General features: G+C 36.5%; 1 protein-coding gene across 2 annotated transcripts; it reads left to right on the top strand.

Annotated features, from left to right (window-relative positions):
• Positions 1-287: 287 nt before the first annotated feature.
• On the top strand, positions 288-26,841 carry tbx15 (T-box transcription factor 15). Of its 2 annotated transcripts, none has more exons than XM_073845987.1 (8): positions 288-767; positions 5,255-5,462; positions 8,377-8,478; positions 10,958-11,129; positions 15,712-15,879; positions 18,045-18,109; positions 19,282-19,379; positions 24,480-26,826. In XM_073845987.1, the coding sequence occupies exons 1-8, from the start codon at positions 566-568 to the stop codon at positions 25,313-25,315; spliced, it is 1,851 nt and encodes a 616-aa protein (XP_073702088.1). In that variant the 5' UTR covers positions 288-565; the 3' UTR covers positions 25,316-26,826. The 2 variants fall into 2 exon arrangements, with proteins under 2 accessions (XP_073702088.1, XP_073702089.1); XM_073845988.1 differs by lacking the exon at positions 288-767 and adding an exon at positions 1,955-2,155 and having other exon boundaries at positions 24,480-26,841.
• Positions 26,842-27,748: the final 907 nt, after the last annotated feature.

Below are 27,748 nucleotides of genomic sequence, written 5' to 3'. Positions count from 1 at the left end.
TTGATTTTTTCGCCAAAGAAACTCAAACCATTGCTTTCGGAACAGATATCACTTCATCTGCTTGTTAAATCGAATGAGGTTAATTCACTGTAAGATGGCCATCTCCAAATTCCAGCTACAGTTTCTCCACCATGCTTGTTATTTCCCTCTTCTTCGATTGGACGACATATTTTGGCTCTTTCCCTTCCTGCGTTCCCCATTGGTCGCGCTGGACTTGACAAACAGTGAGAGGGTTGCCCTTAACGCTTCGAAAAAAGTTTTCCAGAAGTGAATATCAATCAGAGAGGACTCGACGACAGAAAAAGAGACGTAGAGAAGTTGGACGGAGACTCAAAACATCGAGATATATGAACAAACTATCTTCTCGGACAGAGGTATTGAGCCAAAGTCTCTTCGTTGGGAATGGGTTCTTTTATTTTTAAGCCTTTAAAGGGCATAAATTAGACTTGGGTTTGGATTACCGTCGTCACCGGAGAGCCTAAATCCACCCGTTATAAACATTTTGCGCGTTTTGCCGCCCGGACGGAGTTTCTATTTATCCGCCGTTGGATTTGCAGTGGGAGAGATGAGTGACAGGAGACGATCCGCTGCCGCTCTGAGTTCACGAGCGCACGCCTTTTCGGTAGAAGCCCTGATCGGGACAAACAAGAAGCGGAAGCTCCGGGGCTGGGAAGAAAAGGAACTGGAGCTGTCTATGGAGAGCCTCGCGAGCGACGGACAATTGGGAGACGGCGAGGATCCTGCTAATTGTCTGGATATCAATCCGGGTTAGTGCGTGATGGCATGGCAAACTGAATTGCCATGCACTCCGTTAACATCTCACATAACTTTTGACCGCATTCGCAAACTAACGCTTTGCCCTGGAATAAATTGTTTCAATTATAGGCCTGTGCAGTGAGCCCAAGTATCACTTTAATTCAGTAAAGCAGTATTTATTTATAATAGTAAACAACAGATGAAATGTTTTTATTATTATTAAACTAGTTAAAGCTACACTCATAAAAAAAAAGGTTCTTTATTGGCATCGACGGTTCCATGAAGAACCTTGAACATCCATGGAACCTTTCAAATGGAGAAATGGTTCTTTAGATTTTTTAAATGTTTTTCAGAATGGTTAATTTTAGAACTGTTCACTGAAAGGTTCTTTAAGGAACCAAAAATGGTTCTTCTATGGCATCACTGCAAAAACACCCTTTAGGAACCTTTATTTTTTTAGAGTGCATAACGTTACTTCTATATCAGTGAAATTTAAAGTAATATTATTAAAAGAGACAAACCCTAAAGAAAGTCTTAAAGAACAATAATTCATAACAGATAAATGAATGTGAATGCCATAGCTTTCATTGTTTTAAAGTACAAAAAGTGTAGAAAGTGCATTCTACAACAGGATAGAACATTTGTAACTTGTGATTTATAGGCTACATCAAGAAAAGGATTGGTGTTTAAATTCCGACTTAGAATCAAATGTGTTAATAAAAATGTATGGGTGGGTTAAATTTTGGCTAATCCGTACTCTAGGGCCTAACAGTTGTCTAATCTTGTTCTTATGTTTTGTTAGGTCAAAAGAAGAGTAGGCCTATATACAAAAAAAAAAAAAAAAAATAGAAAAATGAACGCTGATGTTAAAACGATTCCATGTAGATGTCAGTTTATGCCCGTCTCTAGATCGCCTTAAAAGATAAGCGCTCTTGTGAGTTCACGCTTGCAGGCGCTCACGCATGCATGTGAGTGAGTGAGTGAGTGAGTGAGTGAGTGTGTGTGTGTGTGTGTGTGTGTGTGTGTGTGTGTGTGTGTGTGTGTGTGTGTGTGTGTGTGTGTGTGTGTGTGTGTGTGTGTGTGTGTGTGTGTGTGTGCGTGTGTGTGTGTGTGTTTCTTGGTTTCATCGCCGTAGTTCAACTGTTGCAACGTTAGTCATCACTTCATTAGTCTCGCTTCAGAAGCATTTGCCATTAGGCAGACCATTAAGTTCCACACAACAGGCTGCTGACTGATCATTCTGTACATATTCTGATATAAGCCACTCTTGACGTCGGATTTAAAATGTGATTGTTTGCCGCATTTTAAAAATAATAGTGAGCACAGAGACAGAAGTTAGTTCGGCAATTCTAAAACCAGTGAACAGAATTATTTCAGAGGAGGAGGAAAATTAAGACAGGTGAGTGTCCTCATAACAATCATTTTAATATTATTTAGAAAAAAGACAAATATCGGAGTTTTTAGTTGGCTACTTTTTGATAATTAGATTTTTATGAGGTTATGCATTCCGGGCCAACAGGTCAGAGGCCTCCATGTGTATGTACAGGTAGGCTAACTGATTGTATTCTTACTAAACAACAATCACAGAAAGAATGAAAAGCCTTTTTTATGTCGATCTGTAATCCATTGGGGCAAATTATACGGAAATCCCTAAATTTGCGTTCACTCATAAGTAGTAAACGTAGAACGTTAGAAAGCTTTTCTGTAATCTAATGACACTCGCAGGTTGCATGGTAAACCCGTAAGGTCATCGATGAATTGTAAATAAAATATTTGAATTATTAACATGTTTTTTAAGCAGTTCAACTTCACTGCGTAATGTTCATGTTCTTATTTGGCCAAGCAAAGAGTTAATGTATAGAACATACCTTTTTTGCTACACGATCACAAAATTGGATTGTCATTTAATTAAGTGGAACAATAATTCAAGTTAATCTAAATACATCGATCGAGATATTATCTTGTCCCACGCACATGCATACAGATGAATTTCTCATTTTTTCCGAGGCTGATATTCCAACCAGACACGGATTTGAGTCAGTTTCTGCTTCTCTTTGGGTGAACACAAATGGAAACATTTCTACTTCGTTTAACAACAACATCTAAAGGTCTAGACAGGTGCCATCTTGATTAAATTACACAATAAAATATTTCACTATAAATGTTGTATTTATAATTTTTTTAATGCATTTCAAAGTCTTGTGGACGTCGGCGTTTTAGCTATGTAAGGCGCGAATCAACAACGGGCTTTTATGATTTTAATAAATTAGTAAGTAATGTTAAGAATAATTTTCCTCTTTAAAATGTAATTTCCGCCAGTCTTGATTTTAGACTTGATATCCATTCTAGTCTAATTCAAGCTACCCATACATATTTTCACACCATATTTTATAGATAGAGGTATTCTAATCCGCACATCATTGACAGTTTAATTTAATACAAGATTAGCTTTACTCATTGTGCTTTTCACAACCTAAGACGTTTTTCAATAAATAAAACTAATTAAATAATGTGCTTTTCCAAATTTACTTAAATGAATCACACTTTAGATAAAACATGGACAGGACTGTGTGTGATACAAGCCAACTATTAATAGTAAGAGGTCTATATATGTTTAATGAAAATATAACATTAGTAAAACTATTTGCATTCTGTATTTATGAAGTCTCGACATTCTTTAATAAATGTTTACCGAATTCTCGTAAAGTTTGCCCTGATTTTACGAGTAAATGACGTTCCTTCGTTGTCATTTAAACCATCAATTTTTACCCTTCGCTTGCATAATTCCCAGAGAGACAGCGTCAAAATGAAAGACGACAGATGTGTACATTTAAAAGGAGTCTTAATCTTTATTTTTATTACCTCCCTCTTACATGAGACTGAATGAAGTCCAGCGGAAACAGGTGGTTCTGTTCCTGGTGGATTGGGTTACGCTGCAATTTCATGCTAGTTCGCCTCTGTCCCAAGAAAAAATTAGGTCATTTACAACTAATTCAAGCTCCATACGGCGAAATGGATTTGTTGATGTGAAAGTATTGTGTGCTGCACTATCAACGGGCAGAAGAAATATCAACTTGCTATTATTAGTATGCTAATACAAATAATGTATTTGCGTTATTGCGTGAACTCAGTGACACTAACACAGATTCCATTTTTACGCATTCACTACGCAGTCATAAATTGCACAACGCGTTTGTTCGAAGAAACCTATATGAACGCCAGGACAGCTCTGGTTAGTCAGCAGTGTTATCATGTCCATGTTAATAGTAAAGTTTTGATACTTGTCACTGACTTATTTCGAAATTATCAGTTTGTAGTGTTCAGCTGACGCTGGTAGTCTGCAGTTTGTTTTATGTTATGTCGTAAGTAACTCTGGCAGAGGGCATTAGACTTGTGGAATGGCTCAATGACAGCAGCTCAGAAACGACAGCACATTGAAGGGTTTGGATGGAGCTGAGGACATGCCTGAGATATCGCGTGAAAGAGACGATGGGCTTCATTACTGTAATTACGCTGATTAAATCCCTCACGAAGTTGATGAAAAGTCTGACTATCTCTGACTCAGGCTCTAGTGCTCCGTAACCTCGTTCCCGTGGCCTCAGAGGGTTCTGTGCACGGGGTGCCGGTGGTTTTGGCCCGGGATGCTGGCCAGTCTCTGCAGCTTACGGCTGCATAACCTCATTTGCATGACATGTACCGCCAAAACAATCCAGCTTATTTCAATAACCTTTGTAGGTTATGTAGACGCCTGAATAATACAACCTGTACATAATTAAACCACAATACACCGTTTTCTTGAGTTTTCGGTTTAACACATATTTGGACTTTTATCGATTGTAGGGCCTCACATAGCGTATCTTGCTTTTACATTTGTCCTTAATTGTATTACTGCCTTAACATGTATACACTGTTGGTAATTCAGACGAGTTTGTTTAAATGAGTTGTTTTTGATGTGGTAGTTCTAATGGTAATCATTTTATTAAAATAATTTCTGCACGATTCTCAGATAGGCTACGTTTGCTCTAAAACATGATCAGCAAAGAACGAGATCAAAAAGCGCTTAAATAACTTTATTATTAATTGGCAATTTCGTTTATAAATATAATTTGTAATAAACTATCTTTTATTTGTTTTGTGATTTTTTTTTTCTTTTTGGTGATGTAGGCTACTTTTCACCCTAAGTCACTGGGGAAGATCTCATCAGTCTGTTAACCCCGCGCGTGTCCAAAATCATCACACGCCGTGTATTTTCAGAAAACACTAGGAAATCTTCTAGAGCCAAGGTGCTGAATCAGATTTTCCACATTATTTATTTTGCTGTATTTTTTTTTTTTATTTACCGTTCAAAGGCCGCAATCCATGATGGTCTGAGCGAATCCAAGTCGTTATCCTTTACGGCTGCAGGTGATCTGGTTCTGCCGCTCGGTTTTGTCGACAGGCCTCCAGAGGCCTCCTTCGTGCTGTCGGCGTTTATAATGATTTTAGTTATTCTTTGTAGATTCAGAGGCTAGCCCGGGCTCTGACGGCGAGGGTCTGGCGGAGAGGACGTCCTGCTCGTTCGGCTCCCCGGCGGACCTGACCCCTACCGCCTGCGAGCCTTCACCCTCAGCCTCTATGGAGGAGATCCAGGTGGAGCTGCAGTGCGCTGACTTGTGGAAACGCTTCCACGACATTGGCACAGAAATGATCATCACTAAGGCGGGAAGGTAAATCTGTTATGAAATGTCAAAAACTATTTTATGAAGGAGAGGTTCAACATATTGGACCAGACAGTTTGCAGCATATTCAAAATATTTTATTCATACCTATAAAAGGTATGAGTAAAATAGGGCCTATGTTTAGCCAAATTTAAACAAACATATATAATCGTGTTTAATGTGAAATGAAACATCTTCAAGATACATAAGTCACCCTGGACGACGAAAACCAGTCTTAAGTAGCACGGATATATTTTTAGCAATAGCCAAAAATGCATTAAATTGGTCAAAATTATAGATTTTTTCTATTACACCAAAAGTCATTAGGATATTAAATAAATGTTCCATGAAGATATTTTGTAAATGTCCTACCGTAAATATATCAAAACTTAGACAACTTTAAAGGCGATTTTCTCAATATTTAGATTTAAAATTTTAAATAAATTTATCTCGACCAAATATTGTCCTATCATAACAAACCACACATCAATAAAAAAAAACGACCCTCAAAAACTGACATAATAGGATATTGAATATGAACGAAGCTACTTTGGCTACACCTTCTGCGTAATGAACATGTTTTTGGATTCTGAATTCAAACTTTGTAATACAATCTAATTAAAAGGCTGAAATTATTGACATAATGGCATACGTATGTGGCATACAAATTTATTAATGTTTCGTTGAATAATAAGCAGTCAATAATAAAAAATGAAAAAAAAAAAAAAATTAAAATCAGTGTGGCATAACCAACATGCATGAAGCCATTTTTTGTTTGTTAGGTTAAATGAAAACCGTGAAACAAAGAGAATGTCTGCGTCAAAGCCATTAAGTGTATTATTATTATAAATCACGTATTTTGACGTATGGTTAGTGTTTAATTGTCATATTGATAACACAAATGTTAATATTTACTATTAAAAAACATTTATTAAATTTTGACTGAAATTCCCACTCTAATAAAGGTGCGAATGACGTATTTTTGCTTGATGGCTACACCACTTGATATTTTTATGCTTATTAAACCAAGAAAAAGCATTGACGTATTTTTCAGTTGTTTGTTGAAAATGAGATAACTCTTTTTTTGAAAATATATTAATCCAACAACGATTAAACAAGCATTAGACTACATTTTAATGATTTAAAACCTCTCTTTTTATCACCTCGGAAATTTGCCATAGACCCATTCATACATAGGCTTCTCTATTTTTTCTTTTTGACACTCGCAAATAATCTCATACCATAGTTTGGCAAAGGGATATGGCTGCGCACAGGGACTGAAAACATGAAAACTCTGTTTTGTGGGCGCTAATGTGTTACACATGGGGGCAGAAGTACCTAATCACAAACCACAACCTCTGTAGCCTACATGGCGAACTACGGTAGGGCTATTTCGCTACTTACTCAGCCTTATAACAGCACAACAACAACTGTTTCTAATTAATACATTTGAAATATGTTTTTCGTTTTCTTGCTCTTTTGGGCGTCAATTACAGCCCAAACCGAGCATATAACTTAACCTGCACAGTTCACAGTAAGACCTTTCGCCCCCTTTCTTTCTCGACGGGATTGCCAGGTATTTCCGTGCCATTTTTACACTTTACGATCAAACCAACATGAAAACATGTCTCCATTTATTGGTGTAATTCCTCGTCTTAAAACACAGGGCGAACTTGTACTTAAGAATACTTCCTGATTGCACCAGATGGCTGTAAAAAAGAGATTATTAATAGAAGTCCATGTTGTGGATTACAAGTTACTTTAGGAAGAAAAAATGGACCTGTTTAAACGAATCCTTGCCAGTGAAGAATGATTGAAGAATTATTATTGTACACAATTATGCACAAAACCTGTTATTTTTCCTCCCTCAGCTTACGGAGAAAGCGTTTAAAATGTTCTGGTAGCGATAACAAATGGATAATTCAGACAAACTTATTTCTTATAAAAATGTAAATCTGAATTCTAAAATTATCAATATGAAGATTGGTTCAGACTATTAAAATTCCTAACTCAATAAATTTAGCTGTATTGCTTAGGCCTGCACTACATGATGTTTTCATCATCAATAGAGCCTTTCTTCCGATTCTTCGCACTGCTGCAATAAATCCCGAGTGAAGCAATTTTTCGTTGGAACTGTAAACAATTTAGTTTTTTACCAGAACACTTTATCAAACAAAGTGACTCGTGTCTCAACTATTACACAAGTTATACTGTAGGCTCTTCGTCTGTATGTTCAGTCAAAAATAAAGCCTGAAATAATAATTACTCTGATTTGAAGGCGAGACTTCATGAATAGCCGCGTGTATTTTATGCCCCTGCTAATAATAACCCTATAAATTTCGAGGTGTGGGGGGTGGGAGTGAGCGACCAGACACTTTTCTCTCATTATGAACAAAGAGATTTATGATGTTTAAATGAAAAGACAAAGAAGTTGCTTTTGAAGTGTAAAATGAGGAATTAGCCAAAAATGTCTTATTAGACATGAGTCACTTTTTTAAATATGGCCCCTTTGTTCAGTTCCTTTTGTTTGTTTGAACTATTTTATAGACGTTTTTTAGTTCTTTGATTAGTCTACTTTTTATATCTTTATATATATATATATATATATATATATATATATATATAAACATCTTTTTAACTTACTAAATGTATCTCAATCCTGCTATTATTTGTGGTCAGCAAAATAATCTTCACACTTTCAAAATAAAAATAATTTAGTTATTATATTTTTGTATGCTTTTGTTCATGTCAGAGTGTTTTTTTAATATAATAGACATCACTGTAACACATACATACACAATACATTTTGTGTATCATTATTTTTATCATTTCACCTTTTCTTACTTTAATCTTACCACATTTGTCAATGCTATCACTGTGTATAATTGGACTTATTTAAACATGCATTTACAATCTGTTTCAGGAGAATGTTCCCTGCTATGAGAGTTAAAATTTTGGGACTGGATCCACATCAGCAGTATTACATTGCCATGGACATTGTACCAGTGGACAACAAGAGATACAGGTAAGCACCGCTCCGGCTGTTTGCATGCAAGCAGAAGGAAAATATCAAAATACACTAAATTTGTCTATAAACTGGGAAGCTGATCCCCCTTGAAATGGGGTGGGAGATTACATGAATAAGCAACACTGACGGCAACCCTGACAGAGTTGCCGTATCAGCATTGAAGGTGGTGTAGTGTGTCCCTGTGATTTTGCTCTCACCATGACAACTTTCCATCACACATGCTTACAGTCAAGCTTTACTTGAATGCAAATAAAGCCTGCATGTACGGATTGCAGCAGTGCACTTGTTGCTTTCATAATTACATGTTAAGTTAGTCGTAAATAATAAAGACCTATGATCAACATAGTATTGGTTAGCTCGCCTTATTTCTTGCTTCAATCATCGTGAATCCAAAAAACGCATCTGATTTGTATTTGTATTCAGTGAAACTATTTGAATTGTGTTTATGCTTAAATCCCACACGCTGATGTCTGAGAACAAAACTGGAAACGGCTGAAATCTGAACTCTGTTTGAGGGGATTAGAAGCAAAAGGAGGATATATTTTTCATTAGTCATACATCAGTGCATCACATTTAAATAAAATCTGTTTCTGTTTTTCAAAACTGTCCAAATCTGCTACAATTTAAGCAGCATCTTAAAAACCCCAACATTTTTCATATAGGCATTAAGTGTTTTTTAGTTTTTAATAAACGCAAGTAACATTGCGGATGTTATCTTGTTAGTTACATTAAGTGGACAACGCAATAATCTTCCGGTTCAATTATATTTAGATTAATGCATGAATTTACTGAAAATAAAACCGCAGCCATTCAAGGGCCGGCCTTGAAGACAGCCATTTAGAGCCCCCAAATATCACAGAGGATTTTAGAAGCCAAAAGATCTTGTAAAATTAAATAGGATTTTCTTCCTGGCTGGGGAATTTACCACAAGGCTTTGCAAACAGAGGAAAGAGCTGTCACTGGAATGCCTCATGTGTCTCGAGGGCTCGGGTCTGGAAACGCAGCCTTTATTGGAATTTACTCACTTTACTTAGGCGCACTGCCCTTTTCAAGGGACATAGAGTTTATACTAGACTTGTTAAATCTTTCTTTACGTGTTACTTGAATTACTTTGCTCTTTAATGTGGCCACTTGGTATGGCGTATATTTGAGAGAAGAAGTAGGAAAATACAGAGTGGCCCAGATTTTCAGATTTCTGTTGCAGGCTCTCTCAAACTAATTTATTCACAAATATCCTGTGTGCGCTGGCTGCCTTTCCCTTTCTCCATCTAGGTTTTGCCCTGTTTGTCTCTTTTTTTTCTTTGTCCAGCTGTCAGCTTAAGGCATGTCTGTCTTTTTCCTCTTGTTTTTTATGTATGCAGACTAATACACGCAATAAACGCACATGGTGCATAGTCAACTTGATGTAAACGCAGCGCACATGCTCTGATCCACGCTTACTCTGTCAGTAAAGTAACCCAATGTATACAGTACCTTGGTCTATTTGCTGCTGTGTTGTGCGCATGAGAAACTGACAGTTCCTTACGATTATAAAAACCCATTTTTGCTTTTTTTCCCTTCATCTAAATGTATGTAAATGCTTTTGCGTACAGTGTACCGCATGTGTTAAATATTGTTGGACTCTAATGGGCAGTCGCTCCACCATCTGTCCAAAAAGGTGTCACATAAAGTTGGATCTTTATTGATTGTGCTAGTGCCAGATGGCAGCTTTATGAAAGATGAAAGAGGGCTAATCAAATTTCCAGTCCTTTTTGGTCTTAAGTTTCCCTTTTCTTTAACACTTTCCCTGCTACATCGAGCATAACCCTAAACAGGACTCCAAACAGGAAATTACAAAAATGCCTGGCACTATATGCGTGTGTGTGCGAAGGACGGACAACGTGTGAGTGTTTTTGTTAAAGCGCACATTTTGTACGGCTAAATCTATTTAGCTTTAGATCAACAGATTAATGTGCATGAACACACGTGCACGCCACGCACATTCATGTCCGCAGCAGTGGGGTGCTCTGGGAGAGAATAAGACAGACACAGAGGATGTTTAATGCTGCCAAGCAATAACAAAAGCAGCCAAATGAGAGTTTCGTTCATGTTTGAGAGCTGGGTGATGACTTTGGCAGAGGCGTCGCAGTTAAGCACTTTCGACTGCGCGCATGGCCAGAACTAAAGGCATCCAGCTGTGCCTCAGGCAGTCAGCTGAGGGAATGCCCTGCAAACAACACTTCAGGGGTGCCCAAAGCCGCATGTATCAGAACCTTTTTATTGCTTTCTATTAATGCAAACATAGATTTACATACCTTAGTATTGGTTAGTATTTTATAACAGTCCCAAAAAGGTTCAATTGTTTATCGTGAATTTGTATGGTGTGTTAGAGGTGTTTTAAAAAATCAAAAGTTGGATGTATGTATACCTGAGTAATTTTTGGCCATTTTGGCCATAGGAACAGAGTATCATGGCAGTTATATGCTTATTTTTGTAGGTATGTGTATCACAGCTCAAAATGGATGGTGGCAGGAAACGCGGATTCGCCAGTGCCGCCGAGGGTCTACATTCACCCGGATTCACTGGCTTCAGGAGACACTTGGATGAGACAAGTTGTCAGCTTTGACAAACTCAAACTCACCAACAATGAACTGGATGATCAAGGCCATGTGAGTGTACATTTAATTACAGTTAATGTAATACTGATGTCAATATATATATACATACACTACCTCAGAACATACACACAGAACATTTTTTGTTAAAATGGTTCCATAAAGAACCTTTAACATCTGAAGAACCGTTTCACAAAAGATTCTTTGTGGCAAAAGAAGGTTCTTCAGATCATAAAAAGGTAAGAAAGAGATGGTTCTTTAAAGAACCTTTGACTGAATGGTTGTTTGTCGAACCAAAAATGGTTCTTCTACGGCATCGCTGTGAACCTTGAAGTGTAGTGTTCAAAAGTTTAGGGTCTGTCAATTTTATTATTATATTTCTTAAAGAAATGAATACTTTATTCACTGCTTAATGTGTATCAAATGTGACCATACATACATTTATTAAGAATTATATTTCAAATAAATACATTACATTTTAAAATATTACAATAGAAAACAGTTACAGTCAAATCAAAATTCATTCAGACCTTCAACATTTCTCACATTATTACAGATTATTCAGTAAAGTTTTTGAAAATGGTAATACATTTGACAAGAACTCAAGAGTTAAACTTTGTCAGAACAAATTCATCTTGATAATTACAAATGAATTACAGTCAAACCAAAATTTCTTCAGAAAACTTCAACATTTCTCACATTATCACAGTTTATTCGCTATAGAAAATGGTAATAAAATATGACAAGAACTCAAGAGTTAAACTGCGTCAGAATAAATTCATCTTGATAATTACAAATGAATTACAGTCAAACCAAAATTTATCTAGACACCTTCAAAATTTCTCACATATCAGTTTATTTGCTATAGTTAAAAAAATGGTAATAAAATATGACAAGAACTCAAGAGTTAAACTGTGACAGAACAAATTCATCTTGATAATGTCAGATAACTTTGACAGAAAGGTATGTAACCAAACATGGTCAAGTCAAAGTTTTGGTCCCAAATTTTTATCAGTTTCACTTCTAGTCCACTGTATGAAGAATATTTGGGTATAATATGTCACAGTTTACTTTATTTTGCTATTCTCACTTTCATAAATGAACTATAGTGTTCTGCACCCAGTAAAAAAGTATCAAAAATTATATTTTCTGTCTGAATAATTTTTGGTTTGACTGTATTTTAAACTGCAACATTTCACATTTGTTAAAAAAAGCAGCTTTGGCGAGCACAAGATGCTTAAAAATCTTATAACCTCAAATTATGTGTGATTACTCATATAAAGTAAAAACCACCAACTCATTATACTACAAAAACACAATATTTGCACATTAAATGTATGTATTTGAGTGAGTAGATGTTGCATACAGTACACCTGCTTATCCACATCACTGTATTTATAACACACACTAGTTGATAGATTGCAAGCCCCCTATCTCTCCAAAAGACATCTGTATATTCTCTCAAGCAGGAAAATCATTATTCAGTGTATTCTCTGAAGAACTGGCAAAACTGGAAAAAGATTGATTTTATTGTACTTGACTGATATTCCCAATGTGTCCGTGCCGAACAGAGACAGCTGAGTACATATGGAATGTACGCACATGTTATTGTTTGAATAACATATGAATACATTCATTTTTCCCCAACATATATGAATTGTTTCCAAGCCTGTCCTCAAATCTTTGGTTTTTGTGTCACTGTTGGAGTGTGACTGTCTTGTGCCTGGCTCTGGTCTGAGGCGTTGTGAGTGCAAAGGAATGATTTTATTATCAGACCATCAGAGGACACTCTCATCCGCAGCTCGTTTTGTTAGGTTGTCATGGTTATGTATCGTTCAGTGACAGTGAGAAATGGGGTGATATGTCCAGCTCTCTCCAGAATAATGAGACCCACAAGAAAAATGTACTTAATTTGCTCAGTATGGTTTTAAAGGCTTAGTCCTCATGTTTTCTTTCAATGTTTCCTCATGTTTTGAGACTGACTATGCATTCTTTATGTTTGGGATAAAGCTCACATTATATACATATAGATATACACTACCAGTCAAAAGTTTTTGAACAGTAACATTTTGAACAGTAACAGTTTATTTTTTAAAAGAAAGTCGCTCTGCTCAACAAACCTGCATTTATTTGATCCAAAGTACAAGCAAAAACTGTAAAATTTAGAAATATTTAAAGATTAAAGATTTGCTGCTCAAAAAAACTTTTACGTTGAAAAGCGCTTAGTAGAATTTTTCTACTCAGGTTTCTTTGATGAATAGAAAGTTCAAAAGAATTTCTGCTTTTGCTGCATTTTGGATCAAATAAATGCAGGCTTAGTAAGCAGAAGAGAATTCCTTAAAAATCATTAAAAATCTTGTTCAAAAACTTTTGACTGATAGTGTATATCAATATGTATATAATGTGAGCTGTAATATAATTTTTTTACATTATTTAACATTATTTTGATTAATGTCCAGTATATGCATTTACCCATGACCAGTAGAAAGTGCTTCAAAGTCTGAGGGCAGTGAGTATAGAATAATTGCACATGACAGGCGGCATATTCTTTACAGAGAGATACAGTGTATCAGTATTTTGGATGTAGGGGTTGGTTTGGGTGAAATAGTTGCCTTAGGCCAAGTCTGCAAACTTCGCTGCTCTATTGGCATCTCCTCTGCATATGGGGCTGTTTTGACTCGATTCACTGATGCTATCACTCCAGTATTCTGACAAATGTAATAACATATGGGTGTTACAACTGCAGCAGGCTGGTGTTTTTTCAGGAAGAGGAGAGGGGACTTTTCTTATACCACAACCTCGTAAAAAGAGACTTTATTTTTTGTTCGCCTGGAGGGCGAGCGAGGGCCGGAATTAAAGTTAACCCTGGAACGTCCTGTGTGGGACCTTGCCGCCATGAAATATACGAACCTCACGTTCCTCGTTCTGACAAAAAGTCATTGCAGTTTCATCGCAAAGAGGATTGAAATATAGCTGGTGTAAAATTATGTGGATGCTTCTACTTTAAAATAAGTAATAGATATACACTCTAAAAGTGTCTGGGCTGTTAAATGTTTAACCCAACCTTCTGGGTAGTTTTATTTACTATATGGCTGGCTTAAAATGAACCCAAAATAGGTTGTAAATTAAAAATATGACACATAATTACTAGAGGCATAAGCAATAATAAAAAGAAACATTTATTAATAAGCTATTTTAAAAAATGTTTATTATTTAATTATTATTTATTGCACTTAATAATAAATGTTCATATATTATGTATTTTAGCTTCATTTTAAGCAAGAAATATACATTTTTAAGCAATAGTTGAGAATAAAATAACCAGCAAAAATTTGCAATAGTTAAAATTAAAACTACCTAAAAGGTTGGGTTAAAACAACATATTTCATATATCTGTCCATATTTCACCCAGCACTGGGTTGTTTTTAACCCAGAATTTTTTAGAGATAATAAGTCCAAATAAGTCTATCTGACCATTTTCTTTTAAATTAGCTTTTTTTCAGGCTCCTATGAAAATATCATTGGAGATTTTTGAAAAAAAAAAAAAAGGCATCCAATAACTGAGTAATAACCTTTTTTTCATTTTTTTTTACCAAGATTATTGAACCTAAACATATAGGACACTGATAAAAATGCACATTTAAAAGAAAGAAATCATATATATCTGGTATCTGAGAGTGCAAAAAATTGAGGAAATCGCCTTTAAAATTGTCCAAATTAAGTTCTTAACAATGCATACTAATCAAAAATTCAGTTTTACTATATTTATGGTGGGGAATTTACTAAATATCCTCATGGAACATGATCTTTACTTAATATCCTAATGATTTATACCCTTGATATTTATGACTGGTTTTGTGGTCCAGGTACACATTATAATTAACACATGTATTACACATATTACATTTTAAAATGAATATATACTGTAAATATTAGATGTTTATTAGATGTTATATATGTGTGTGTGTGTGTGTGTGTAAATAACTTTTGCAACTTATACACTTTAACAACTTTAGTTAGTTGTTTGGTTCAGCATAGTGTATTTTCGGCATTCATAACATTTCTTTTTTGTGCTCGGTTATCACCTGCAAATTCCTTTTTGGCCCCAGACAATGTTCTGAATCGTGAATATCTCTGATCTGTGGAATTACAGCAGTGTGGCTTTGAACACTTCCTCTCTGCAGTCGGTCTTCATTGAGCTGGTGTTGTCTGGCCTTGGGCAGCACTTGCATTTGGATTGGATAGGAAGGGGGGAGCTGGAATATTAAATTTACTGTCATCAAGCTGTTTTGCAAAGGCCTCTCTTCTTTCGCCTGACCTCCTCGGTTGCGGTGGACCCAGGAGACGCACACTGACACTGGGAGTAATTAGAAACAGACTAAGGGCCGGAGGGAAGGCTACAGCCTCCATGCTCTGACGCCAACACATCGGTGTGAGATACTCACCCTCGAGTCGGCTTGATTCATATCTCATCAACACGTGTACACACTGTGATACAACATGTTCTCATATCGGGCCGAGCAGCTTTGATATTCACAACCTCATTATGCCACAGACATTTCATACATACAGCTGCAGAAATGTTCTCTTGCGGTTGCGGTGGAGTAGCTGATGATATGACTTTCTTTATTTCTAGATCATCCTGCACTCGATGCACAAATATCAGCCCCGCGTCCACGTGATCCGGAAAGACTTCAGCAGCGAGCTCTCTCCTACCAAAGCTGTTCCTACCGGGGAAGGAGTAAAGACGTTCAGCTTCCCAGAGACCGTCTTCACCACGGTCACAGCCTACCAGAACCAACAGGTCCATTACTGACTGTCAGTGTACAGCACCACTGTGTCTATGAAACACATAGTTCGGGTGTTAATTGCCAATGCACAACTAAGGATGCACTAAAATGTAAATTCTAGACAATAATTATTGTCATATTATGGCTGATAAACAATAAATGGTCAATATAATTTAATAATTTAATACTATTTTGTTTAAATTACAAACATGCAAATCTAAATTCAATTGACCCTTCGCAAAAACCGCCCTCCTTAGTTACTTTTGCTACGTCCGACAAGCCGTGGCATTTTCATGCCACACATCATGTTCTCATGCAGTGAAAAATATATCGTGGAGCAAGGAGGAAACAGACAGTGCACCGACAGACAAGACAGAGCAGGATACTTTTGGTATGAAATAATGTCTCGGCTTTCAAATTTAGCAATTTTTAAGAAATTCAAACAATGAATACTATTTTGTGGCTCTTTAATGTGTCAGGACAGATCACTGTAGCGCCTCAGTTTGAGCAGCACGTGAACCCGATCATTTCTTCCTCTTTACTAGTTATAGCATGAAATAAACTTGAAATAAACATGAAATAAATTTTTAAATGTAATGCAATATTACAATATTGCGTTATATATATATATATATATATATATATATATATATATATATATATATATATTTTTTTTTTTTAACAACAGAAAACCCAAAAGCTATATTTTTGGTAACTGTATGCCAAATTCTTGCCAGATTTGTGAAATTAATAAGCCTCAGGCTGAAGCGGTGTAAGTGAATAAATGGGAAAACAAAGCAAAAACTTACTTTACTAGTTACTAGATTACATAATTTGCGTTACTTGTAATGTATTACCCCCAGCACTACATGAACATCAGAAGGTATCTTGTTTCAACCGTGGAAAGACATCAATACACACATTTTTCAAGTTCAAGTCCACGGACATTAATCTACTTTCCTGTCCGGACAAAATGGCAGATTGGTTAGATAGCCTGTCAATCAAACTTCCTGCGAAGGGTCAGTTTTTTTTATATTATACAAGTGAATTTAGGCACCACAACACTATAGTATTCAGCTTGAGAAATAGAAATTAATTTTGAGATTTGCTAAAGATTACATTTACCAGTGTTAATAAACCATGTGTTTTTTCAAAAGATTAAGTGAGCCTTAGGTAATCTAAATGTAAAAAAAAAAAAAAAAAATTATCATGCAAATTTATGTATATATATATGTTCACTGATGCTTCAGAAGGAAACACGATGCAGTAAGAACCAGGGGTGAAAACTTTTAAACAGAATGAAGATGAGTGTATTTTTCTTATTTTGCCTAAATATCATATTTTTTCATTTAGTACTGCCCTTCAGAAAATACGTACATGTTTTCAAGCAGACAAAATAAGTTAAATTTACCCTGATCTTCAAATTAAAAAACTTTTCACCCCCGACTCTTAATGTATTGTTTCCTTCTGAAGCATCGGTGAGCGTTTGAACCTTCTGTAATAGTTGCTTATGAGTCCCTCAGTTGTGCTCAGTGTAAAAAGATGGATCTTAAAATCATACAATCCTTGTTGGAAAAGATTCAAATACACAAAATGCTGAAAAACCAAAGAATTTGTGGGACCTGAAGGATTTTTCTGAAGAATAGCAGTTTGACTATTCAGGACAAACAAGGGACTCATGAACAACTATCACTAAACAAATCAAAACAAACAAAAAAGCTGTGGATTATTCAGGTAACAACAAAGTATTAAGAATCAAGGGGATGTAAACTTTTGAACGGCGCCAGTTTTATAAATTCAACGATTATTTTCTCTTGTGGACTATATGTAAACGTCTTTTATGTGAAACATCTTATTCAGATCAGTACTTAATAAAAAAATAACATACATTTTGTATGATCTCTTATATTTTGGTAAAATAATTAACATTTTGCAGATTCTGATTCAGATAATATAAAAATAAAGAAATGTAAAGAATCTCAAATATCAACCAGTAACCAATGTGGTACCAATATATTGTGCACCCCAAAATAAAGCTATATCATGCATCAGTTTCAAAAGCCACAAATTGAAAAAAGATGTTTTGTTATGTTTATTATTGAAGTGATATGAAGAAAGTGTGTGAATATGTCAAAATATTATTAAATGAGTCTGTTTTGGCCTTCTTTTCTTGTAACAGATTACCCGTCTAAAGATCGACCGCAACCCATTTGCCAAAGGATTCCGGGACTCAGGGAGAAACAGGTAGATTTTCAAGAAATCTTACCCTTGCTCCGTATTGTCCATGCTGTGTGTGCAAATACACACATATCTCGGCAGTGGCCTTTCATATGGATATGAACCCCAGGAGATCCGTCCTAGTCCCACGTCGCGCTACATTAAAATCACTCCCTCGTTCGGCTGCCAAGAAAGCCTAGTCGATCTGTGATAAAGCGATCTGATTGAGGGCAGCGGAAACAAAAATGCCTCTCTTTCCTTTTCTCGCTTTTTTAACTCCTTTCCTTCAATATCACCCACCCTTTCGCTCGCCTTTCTTTCCCTCTCGCTGTATTTCCGTACACTTCATTGCTCCGTCTTTCTAAGATGCGAGTCAGAACGGTCATATACTGCGAGAAAGTCTGAGACAGACCCTCAGCACATGAAAGCACGCTTCCATCTGGAGAGTATTATCACCAAAGATATTTGAGACATCTTTTTTCATTTTTCAAACAATAGACCACCTGATTTATGAACTAGCGTTGGATTTTCATTGCAGAAAAATAGAGATGAAAAGATTATTCGGGAGTAAGATATATATAGAAAATGCTCTTGCCCTCACACATATATCCCTACAAAACCAATGCTAATAAAAGACTTTTTCATACAAAATTGATCAGTCACAAAGTAACCACAGTTCCATTTATGCACAGGGTCCTTCTTATCCCAGTTTACAAACTGCAGATTAAGTTGTAATGTTAGCTTTTGATGATTGGTGGAATCAATTATCCTTAACCGAGGTATAAATCAGTATTTTAATGTAAATCACAATCTGTTTTATTGGTTTGGTGGCCAGTATTTGGATTCAATCTCAGCCAGTGCTTCGGCGAGTCATTAGAGCGTCTCACTAACAAGCAGAAAGGAGTAGAGAATTACTGCCGCTTAAGCTGCACGGCGAGGGCCGGTGCAGGGAGCGCTGCAAAGAGGAGTAAATCACACAGGAAGGGGAGCCATGTACAGAGCACAGATGAAACATCACCCAGATTTATGTGCACAGTAAAAACCTACTCCTTTTTACAGGCTCCAGTTTCCTCAAACTCCCCCTCTCTTTTCCCCCCTTTTTGCCGCTGTCTCGTGTGCATAATCTTACTGGCTCACCTGTTTTCTCTGCCATCTCACGTCTCTTCTTCCGGCTTTCTCTGTCACTGTCCCTCGCGCAGGACCGGGTTGGAGGCAATAATGGAGACGTATGCTTTCTGGAGACCTCCGGTGAGGACGCTTACGTTTGAAGACTTCACGAACATGCAGAAACAGCAAGGTATGCGCATGGTTCCTGGGAGGGGAGATGTTTTTAACATGCCTACTTGAATAACAGAGGCTTTGGATTACAAAATATTGCTTCATAAATCATTTTTAAAGTTACTGTGTGGCCACAATAATCACATACCGCAATGGATTTATGAATGACTCTAAGCCTGCAGGGAGCTGTGCGATGGGTGGGACAAGTTGGACAATCTTGGGTTTTTGTGTCCAAGAGTGAGGTTGTCTATATGCCTGTTCGACAGATCAAATATTATTTCCGCTCTTCCAACCCCTTAAAGAAATAGTTTACCCCAAAATTAAACCACATTATAGCTTTATATAGCATTATATGCCGTTCAAAAGATTGGGATCAGTAAGATTTTTAATGTTTTTTAAAGAATTGCAAAAACTGTAATATTGTGAACATTATTACAGTTTAAAATAATGTTTCAATGTATTTTAAAATATAATTTATTCTTGTAATGTAAAGCTGAATTTTCATCAGCCATTAGTGTCACACGATCCTACAGAAATCATTCTAATATGCTAATTTTATTATCAATGTTAAAAACAGTTGTGCTGCTTAATATATTTTGAAACCTGTGATTCTTTTTTCAGGATTCTTTGATGAATAAACTGTTAAAAAGAATAGCATTTATTTATTTATTTTAACAATAGAAGTCTGTGCTATTACTTTTTAGCAATTTATCCGGAGGCGGACAGTAGTGAAGTATTTTTACTCTGCTGTATAAAAGTACTTTTCAAGTGTCTGTACTTTATCAGAGTGGTTTTCTTTAGAAAACTTTACTTCAAAGCATAATATTGTACTTTTTTACGGCACTACGTTTCATATTAAATGTAATTTAATACTTAATTACATTAGAAATCTATTACTTTCTTACTTTCAGTCAAGTAAATGTAATTCAAAGCTTTACTTGAGTACAAGAAAGTACTACATTTTTATTGTTCTTAAGTATTTTAGATAAAACAAACAACAACTTTTATTTATGAAATATAGTGCAATAAAAACTATGACATTGGAATGTAGTGAAGTATTTTTCCAAAGAAAAGCACTCTTATAAACTACAGGTACTTTTTAAATTTACTTGAGTAAAATAAAAATACTTCACTACTGTCCGCCTCTGAATTTAACACATCCTTGCTGAATAAAAAATGTAATATCTTTTGAAGAAAGAAAGAATGAAAAAATGTACTGACCCCAAACTTTGAGCGGCAGTGTATATTCTTACAAAAGATTTCTATTTTTCAAATAAATGTTGTTTATTTTAATGTTTTATTCATCAAAGAATCTTAAAACAAGTATCACAGGTTCCAAAAAATAAAAAATAAAATAAGCAGCACAACTTTTTCCAACATTGATAATAAATCAGCATATTAAAATGATCTCTGAAGGATCATGTGACACTGAAGACTGGAGCAATGATGCTGAAAATGTAGCTTTGCATCACAGGAATAAATTACATTTTAAAATATATTCACATAGAAAACAGATATTTAACATTCAAATAATATTTTACAATATTGCTGTTTTTTCTGGATTTTGATCAAATAAACGCAGCCTTGATGTACATTTAAATTCATTCAAAATGTAATATTATTTATTAAATGTTATTGTTTAATAGCAGATTTTCAATCTGATCCGAACTGGTTACACAATAAACGATTCATTCACCTAATTGAACTGAAATGATTCAGTTCTCAATTTCAACTCATTGATTCAGCATTGTGGTAAAGATTATCAGTCAATAATAACATACATTTCAGTCTATTTCTCACACAGCGTGATCTTAAAATATATATAGACTTAAAATATATACCACACAAGATGTGCAGACCACTTTTATGGTACATTTATGGTACTTTTGATTTGTTTTGAAACCTGAAACAGCATTAGGGTGAGTAATGATGACAGATTCAGTCATTCGAAAGTACAACTCTTCCTGTGGATTTTGCTCTCGCACGTGTCTGATCGCTAAAACCATCTCTTTAGCTCAGTCGCTTACTCATAGCTAATGTTATGGCCCAGATGATCAAATGTTGATGTTACTACTTTTCTTCTCCTGTCATAAGGTCAGAGTAATATGAGCATGATATTTTGTCTGAGTAGACATCTGTTTGTCATCACAAACTTCACCAAACAGATTAAATGTTAATTAAAGTTCTCGCACGGCTGACAAAACGTTGTGTTCTCTCCCTCCGCGCCTAAACTGAATGCCCTCAAGAACAACATGCAGATCTATTGGAGTAATTAGCTGTTCTCAAAGCACCACTGAAGCCTCTCTCACCCCAGCCTGACAACAGGGGGAAAACATGACATCACCGCGAGGTCTCCTTTCCCTCAGCCAACAGAACAGAACCACGTCGAGCGAACCAGAACTCAGCTGTATTATCGAACGCATATGGAGCTGGCCCAAGCCTCAGCCAAGAGAGTTCTGAATTATTTAGTTTCTTCCCCACTCCGAGCCATAGAGCAGACTAGATTTTCAAAACAACAAACTGAGTGCTGGCCAACTTCTCATTAATAAAGAAATATGTGGTAGATATCCCACCGCTATCATTCAGTTCCAAGTGTTTGACTTACTCGCTACGCATACGTGCCAGTGAATTTTTTCCCTCTATGAACGTATGCCCAAATGCTGCCTGTCATACTGAGAGAAGACGGCCAGTGCTCTGTTGACCAGACATGCGTATTATGAAACTCAAGCCACATTTGCATTAAACATTTGTCACATTATTATCCCTGTGATGGTTGTAGCTGACAAGACATGTAATGGGTGCTTTTAATACGGTGTGAAACAAAGCTGTGTTAGAATGTAATGGCCAGAGGTTTCACAACAAACAGCCAATCATAAACTAAAGAGCGTTTGCCTTATTAAATATTTATGCGCTTTAAACAGGCACAGAAACACTTTCATGAACTGTATTTTGTTTCAGTGTTGAAGGAAAAATCAAATGTCAAACGGTGATGGAAAATGTTTTTGAGTGAAGAAGAGAGAATTTTCTTCGTACACTTATGGTCAGAAAAGTATCTTGAGTACTAAATGGTACAGTCAGGCATATATGAGCCTAGCTGATGTACAAAAGTAAGACAAGCCATTTTTTAAACAGGCTGCATACTGTGTTCATCCAATAAATCATACTGACACCGCAGATCTGCAAAGAACAACGTTAACCCGTGCTTTACGAACAGTACGATTTTGAATGTCTTCTGCTCACCAAGCCTGCATTTATTTGATCCAAAGTACAGCAAACACATACAAATTTTGAAATATTTTTACTATTTAAATTAATGTTTTCTATTTGAATATATTTTAAAATGTAATTTATTCCTGTGATCAAAATTACATTTTCAGCATCATTACTCTAGTCTTCAGTTTCACAATCTTTCAGAAATCATTCTAATATGCTGATTTGCTTTTATTATCATTATAATCAAAACAGTTGAGTACATTTTTTTCAGGATTCTTTGATGAATAGAAAGAAATTATAGAAATTAATACTTATTCAGCAAGGATGTTTTAAATCGAGAAAGACATTTATAATGTTACAAAAGATTTCTATTTCAGATAAATGCTGTTCCTCTGAACTTTCTATTCATTAAAGAAACCTGAAAAAAAATGTGATTATGTTTTCAACATAATAATAATGATAATAATTAATGTTTTTGAGCAGCAAATCAGAATATTAGAAAGATTTCTGAGGGATCATGTGGCTGGAGTAATGATGCTAAAAATTCAGCTTTGAAAATACAGGAATAAATTATATAAAAAATATTCAAATAGAAAGCAGTTATTTAAAATAGTGAAAATATTTCAAAATTGTACTGTTTTTGCAGTACTTTGGCTCAGATAAATACAGGCTTGGTGAGCAGAAGAGACAACTTTTAAAAAACGTTAAAAATCACTACGACTCAAAAGTTAGGGATTAGTAAGATTTTTTGTGAAAGAAGCATTTTTCTGATCAGAAATAGAATAAAAACTGTAATAAAGTGTGAATCATTACTATTTAAAACAAGTGTTTTATTTTAATAATTTTAATCACCTGTAATGGCAAAGCTAAATTTTCCACAGGCATTTCTCCAGTCTTCAGTGTTACATGACGCTTCAGAAATCATTCTAATATGCTGTTTTACTGCTGAGGTAACATTCCTCATCAATACTGAAAACAGTTGTGCTGCTTAATATTTTTGTGGAAACCATTGTACATCTTTTTCAGGATTATTTGATTAAATATAAAGTTCAAAATTGTTGTTGTTACAATGTTAAAGTCTGTATTGTCTCACCAGTTTAATGCATCCTTGCTAAATAAAAGTATTATTTTTTTTTTTTAAATTAAGATATGAATGAATGGTGATAATCCTTGAAAACTTGAAAAATAAATTCCTCACACAATAAAAAAAGTGTAAAAAAAAGAGAAAAAAAAAGAACCCAGGCGTCTGTTTGTTCAGTTTTTAGAATGAACCATGGTTAACAATTTTAATTATAAACCTTTTATTACAGACATATAATTAGACTTTAAAGAGACAGATCACCCAAAAAATCTGTCATCATTCACGCACCCGCATGTTGTTCCAAAGCAAGATATTTTGAAAAACATTTTCTGTCCATACAGTGAAAGTTGAGCCCAAAATTAGTCCCCACTGACTTTCAGCGTGAAGACAAAAAACCACTGCCATCTCAAAATATGTTATTTTGCGTTTCACAGAAGAAATAAAATCACACAGGTTTGGAAAGACATAAGTCAATCCCTTCAAGAAAGCTCAGCAACTTTTGAAGAATACAGAATAGCACTGTGGAGATGTGCGCTCCATTATGGGTTAATTCGTGGCACTTGTTGCCAGGTTTGAACAGGCTTCTCTTGTAACCAGACGAAACGCTCTCCCTAAGGAGCCATGGTGACTGCTCGTGGTCCACAGGATGAAATAAGAGATACGCTCTTGGTGTGATTATTGGACAGTGTGTGTGTTTTCAGAGCTGGCTCTGTCTCACCATTCTCCTCTTGTGTGTGCACTTATTCTTCATGCGTAGGAACGTGTATCCACAGTGTGTCTTTGGGGTTTGGATGTTTCTGAATGTTTGCTGACTCTGTTTTTCAGGAGGGAGCACTGGCACCTCTCCCACTACCTCCAGCACTGGCACTCCATCTCCCTCCGGTGCGACACACCTTCTCTCCCCTTCCTGCTCCCCTCCTACTTTCCATCTGGCACCCAACACCTTCAATGTGGGCTGCAGGGAGAGCCAGCTGTGTAACCTGGGCTTGTCCGAGTACCCCGCATGTGCCAGGAGCAACATGGCCGCCCTGCAGGGCTACGGAGGACTGGCCGACGGCTCCTACGGCCGCCTCCAAACCACAGGAGGCGCTGTAACCTCTGCCCAGGCCTCCGATTCCTTCTTGCCTCAGAGGACTTCCTCTCTCATCGCTGCCGGAATGCAGGGAGGGGCTCATGCCTCATTGGCTGCTGGCAACAGCAGCAACGGCAGCGGCGGAGGCAAGATGGATGCATATGGAAGTCAGCTGGCCTCTTTTCCCGCATCTCAACTGCAATACGTCATGCAGGCCGGAGCGAGCTCCGCCTCCGGGTCGTCAGCTTCATCTGGCTCCTCCCCTTCCTCCGCCCACATGTTCTCTGGGAGCCATCATCATGTGCAGCAGAGCACATATAACGCCTTTTCCCTTCACAATCCCTACAACCTGTACGGATACAACTTCCCGGCCTCTCCGCGCCTGGCGGCCAGCCCGGAGAAACCTCAGGGCGGCTTACTGTGCTCCTCCTCCTCCGCCGGAGCGTTCGCCGAACGTCAGTACCTGTCCAACAGCGGCATGGACAGTATGCACATGATCGGCAACCCTGCCAGCAGCCAACAGGGGGCCGGCAGCTGTGACGGCCGCCAGTATGGCTCCTCTTCACAGATGTCCATGCACATGGTTTGAAGCCATCGAAAAAGCAAAATAAACCAAAAACAGATCAAAACACCAAAGACGAACAGCTGCTGCAGTTTTGTGCTCAGCGTTACTGGGTTTTCAGAGTTTTATTTTATTCAAAATGTCTGATTGGCCTGAGCATTTCGCCATTGTGACACCAGCTGTTCATTGTGGACTTATTACACACATGCCTTATCAATCGTCAGACTAAAACGGAGTTGAAGTGTTACTTGTGTTCATCACATGATGTTCCGTCAAAACAAATGGATATAAAAGCTAAAAATGACTCTTTCAACTTGACTGTTATTGTTGCTGACCTGCAGACCTCAACAGTGTGCCAAACTAAACTAAAACAAATAAGGTCTGAATTTTTGAAAATGGATTCTGATGAGGATTCATATTTGGTGCAATAGTGACAGCAATAATATCCCACAAGAACAAGAGACATCAGCCAGAACATGAACAAAGTGTCCTCAAAACTGTGAGCGGTTAAGTGTTGACAGTATTACATTTTAGTTGTTGTGAATGTTGTAAGCTCACTGACTCTTTTAGAGATGAGAGGTCTCAGGATGGCAAAGTCAAATCCTCCTGTAATAACAGGGTCTCTGTTTGGTTCTGACAATCTGAAATGCTGAACCTTTGCCTATTGGTTTGGAAAAGGCTTTACCATATTCTGAGTGGAACATTAACATATGAGCAATAGTGAATGCACGCAAAGCACATAGGTTTTAAATTGTTTGTGTGGATAAAAACCATAGGAAGACAAGGTATATGCTTTGGAGTGTTTGTAAATGAATATATTTAAATGCTAAGCAATTATATGGCCAGTGTATGTTGAGTTTAAATAGTGTGGGAGTAATGAACAAAAAATGTTTTAGGCTTTTAAGACTGTAAATACAAGTGCCAAGCACATAAAGCTCATTAAATAAACATAAGTCCCCTGTATGTTTCTTGAAAAAAAAAAAAAAATCAAGCATGTTTTGTTGCTTTTGGTTGTTTTGAAGTGACATCATGGAGTTGTGATGGATCTCAAAGCAGAAATTAAGATTTTATGTATAGTTTTATGTATATTTGAATAGTTTGATGAACTGTGCACACAAAGCAAGAGGATTTAAATCTGAAAACGAACTAGTCCAACAAAAAAAAAAATGCAATCTATCTCATGCCCTCTTATTTCCCCCCTCTACTATAATCATGGGCTTGAGATAAAGAGAAACCAGAATTATTATTTGAAAGTCAATATGTGCAAAAATAAATGTTTAAAAACAAAAGATTGATCCTGCTGTTCTCTTTGAAATGAAGAAGAAAGAGACGACCATGTGGATCAAATTCATCCTTTTCACTGTGGTGATGCATATAAATATGCCACCTGTTTAAAGAGAGCGAATGAGGGCAAGAGGGATTGAAAAGAGAGGAATCTGTTAGACGCTGGATGTGGGTAATTTTTACATTTCTGGTTTTAATATGTCTGCTCTTAATACGTTTACAGTATGTATTTATGATCACTTCTCTCATGTCTGGGCTTTGGCCCTCATTATCCCGGCACAGACTTCATTGATTTAAAAGCACAATCAGCATCTATTACATGGATGTCTTCAGAAGTGAGTAAATTTTTTTCTCCTTCTCTCTGTTCCTCTTTATTTTTCTTCTTTCTCAGATCACTTCCCATCATGTGCTCGGTTCCAGCCATGAAATATCATATCTGAATCATCATCAGAAAGTAAACGGGGTAGAAGACCGTGGAGACATCTCTCTGTATTAGAAACACCTGTTTTCCAAGTGCAGCTCTAGTAATGACTGGATATGCAATCGAAGAGCGCATGATTTCATAATTTGGCACATCTCCATCTATCTGGACATTATTTCCAATAATTATGCACATTTATTTGTCTGGTCTTTGAAACAAAGCTCTGCTAAAATTTCAAATCAGCTAGCCCTCTGTGAAAATGAACTAGGGCCTCTCACACCCAGAAAGGACAGGTAAATTCAGGAAATCTAAATGTAGAAGTGAAAAGGAAAACATTTTACGAATACTGGAGAGATGCCATGTGGGTTACTAAACCCACATATAGGTACTTGTCTTGTTTTCAGAAAATGCTTATAGATTCTCTTTTATATTCACTTTTCAATTATTATTTTAGCAAGATGTCTCTCAAAATACAATATTTACAATGAAAACCTGCCCATAGATGTATGTATAGTGACTTAAGACCACATGACCTAGGAGGGCTCTGCTCACCAAGCAGGATCTTGAGTGACAGCTTGTAGTCTATTTGGGATGTCAGATTTGTGTACAATGATTGATCTATTCTGGGGGTCCAGATTTGAACCTTTAACAAAATGCTATGCCACGCTATCAATCTGAGCAAAACCAGAACGTTTGCAGACACTTCAGTTCTAGAAGAATTAAAAAGAGTAATATCAACAAAGATGTTTAATGGG

This window comes from Garra rufa, chromosome 8, assembly GCF_049309525.1.
Source record: "Garra rufa chromosome 8, GarRuf1.0, whole genome shotgun sequence".
NCBI classification, from domain to species: Eukaryota; Metazoa; Chordata; class Actinopteri; order Cypriniformes; family Cyprinidae; genus Garra; species Garra rufa.
Note: the sequence above shows the minus strand (reverse complement) of the source record. Positions and strands in the feature narration are given on the sequence as shown.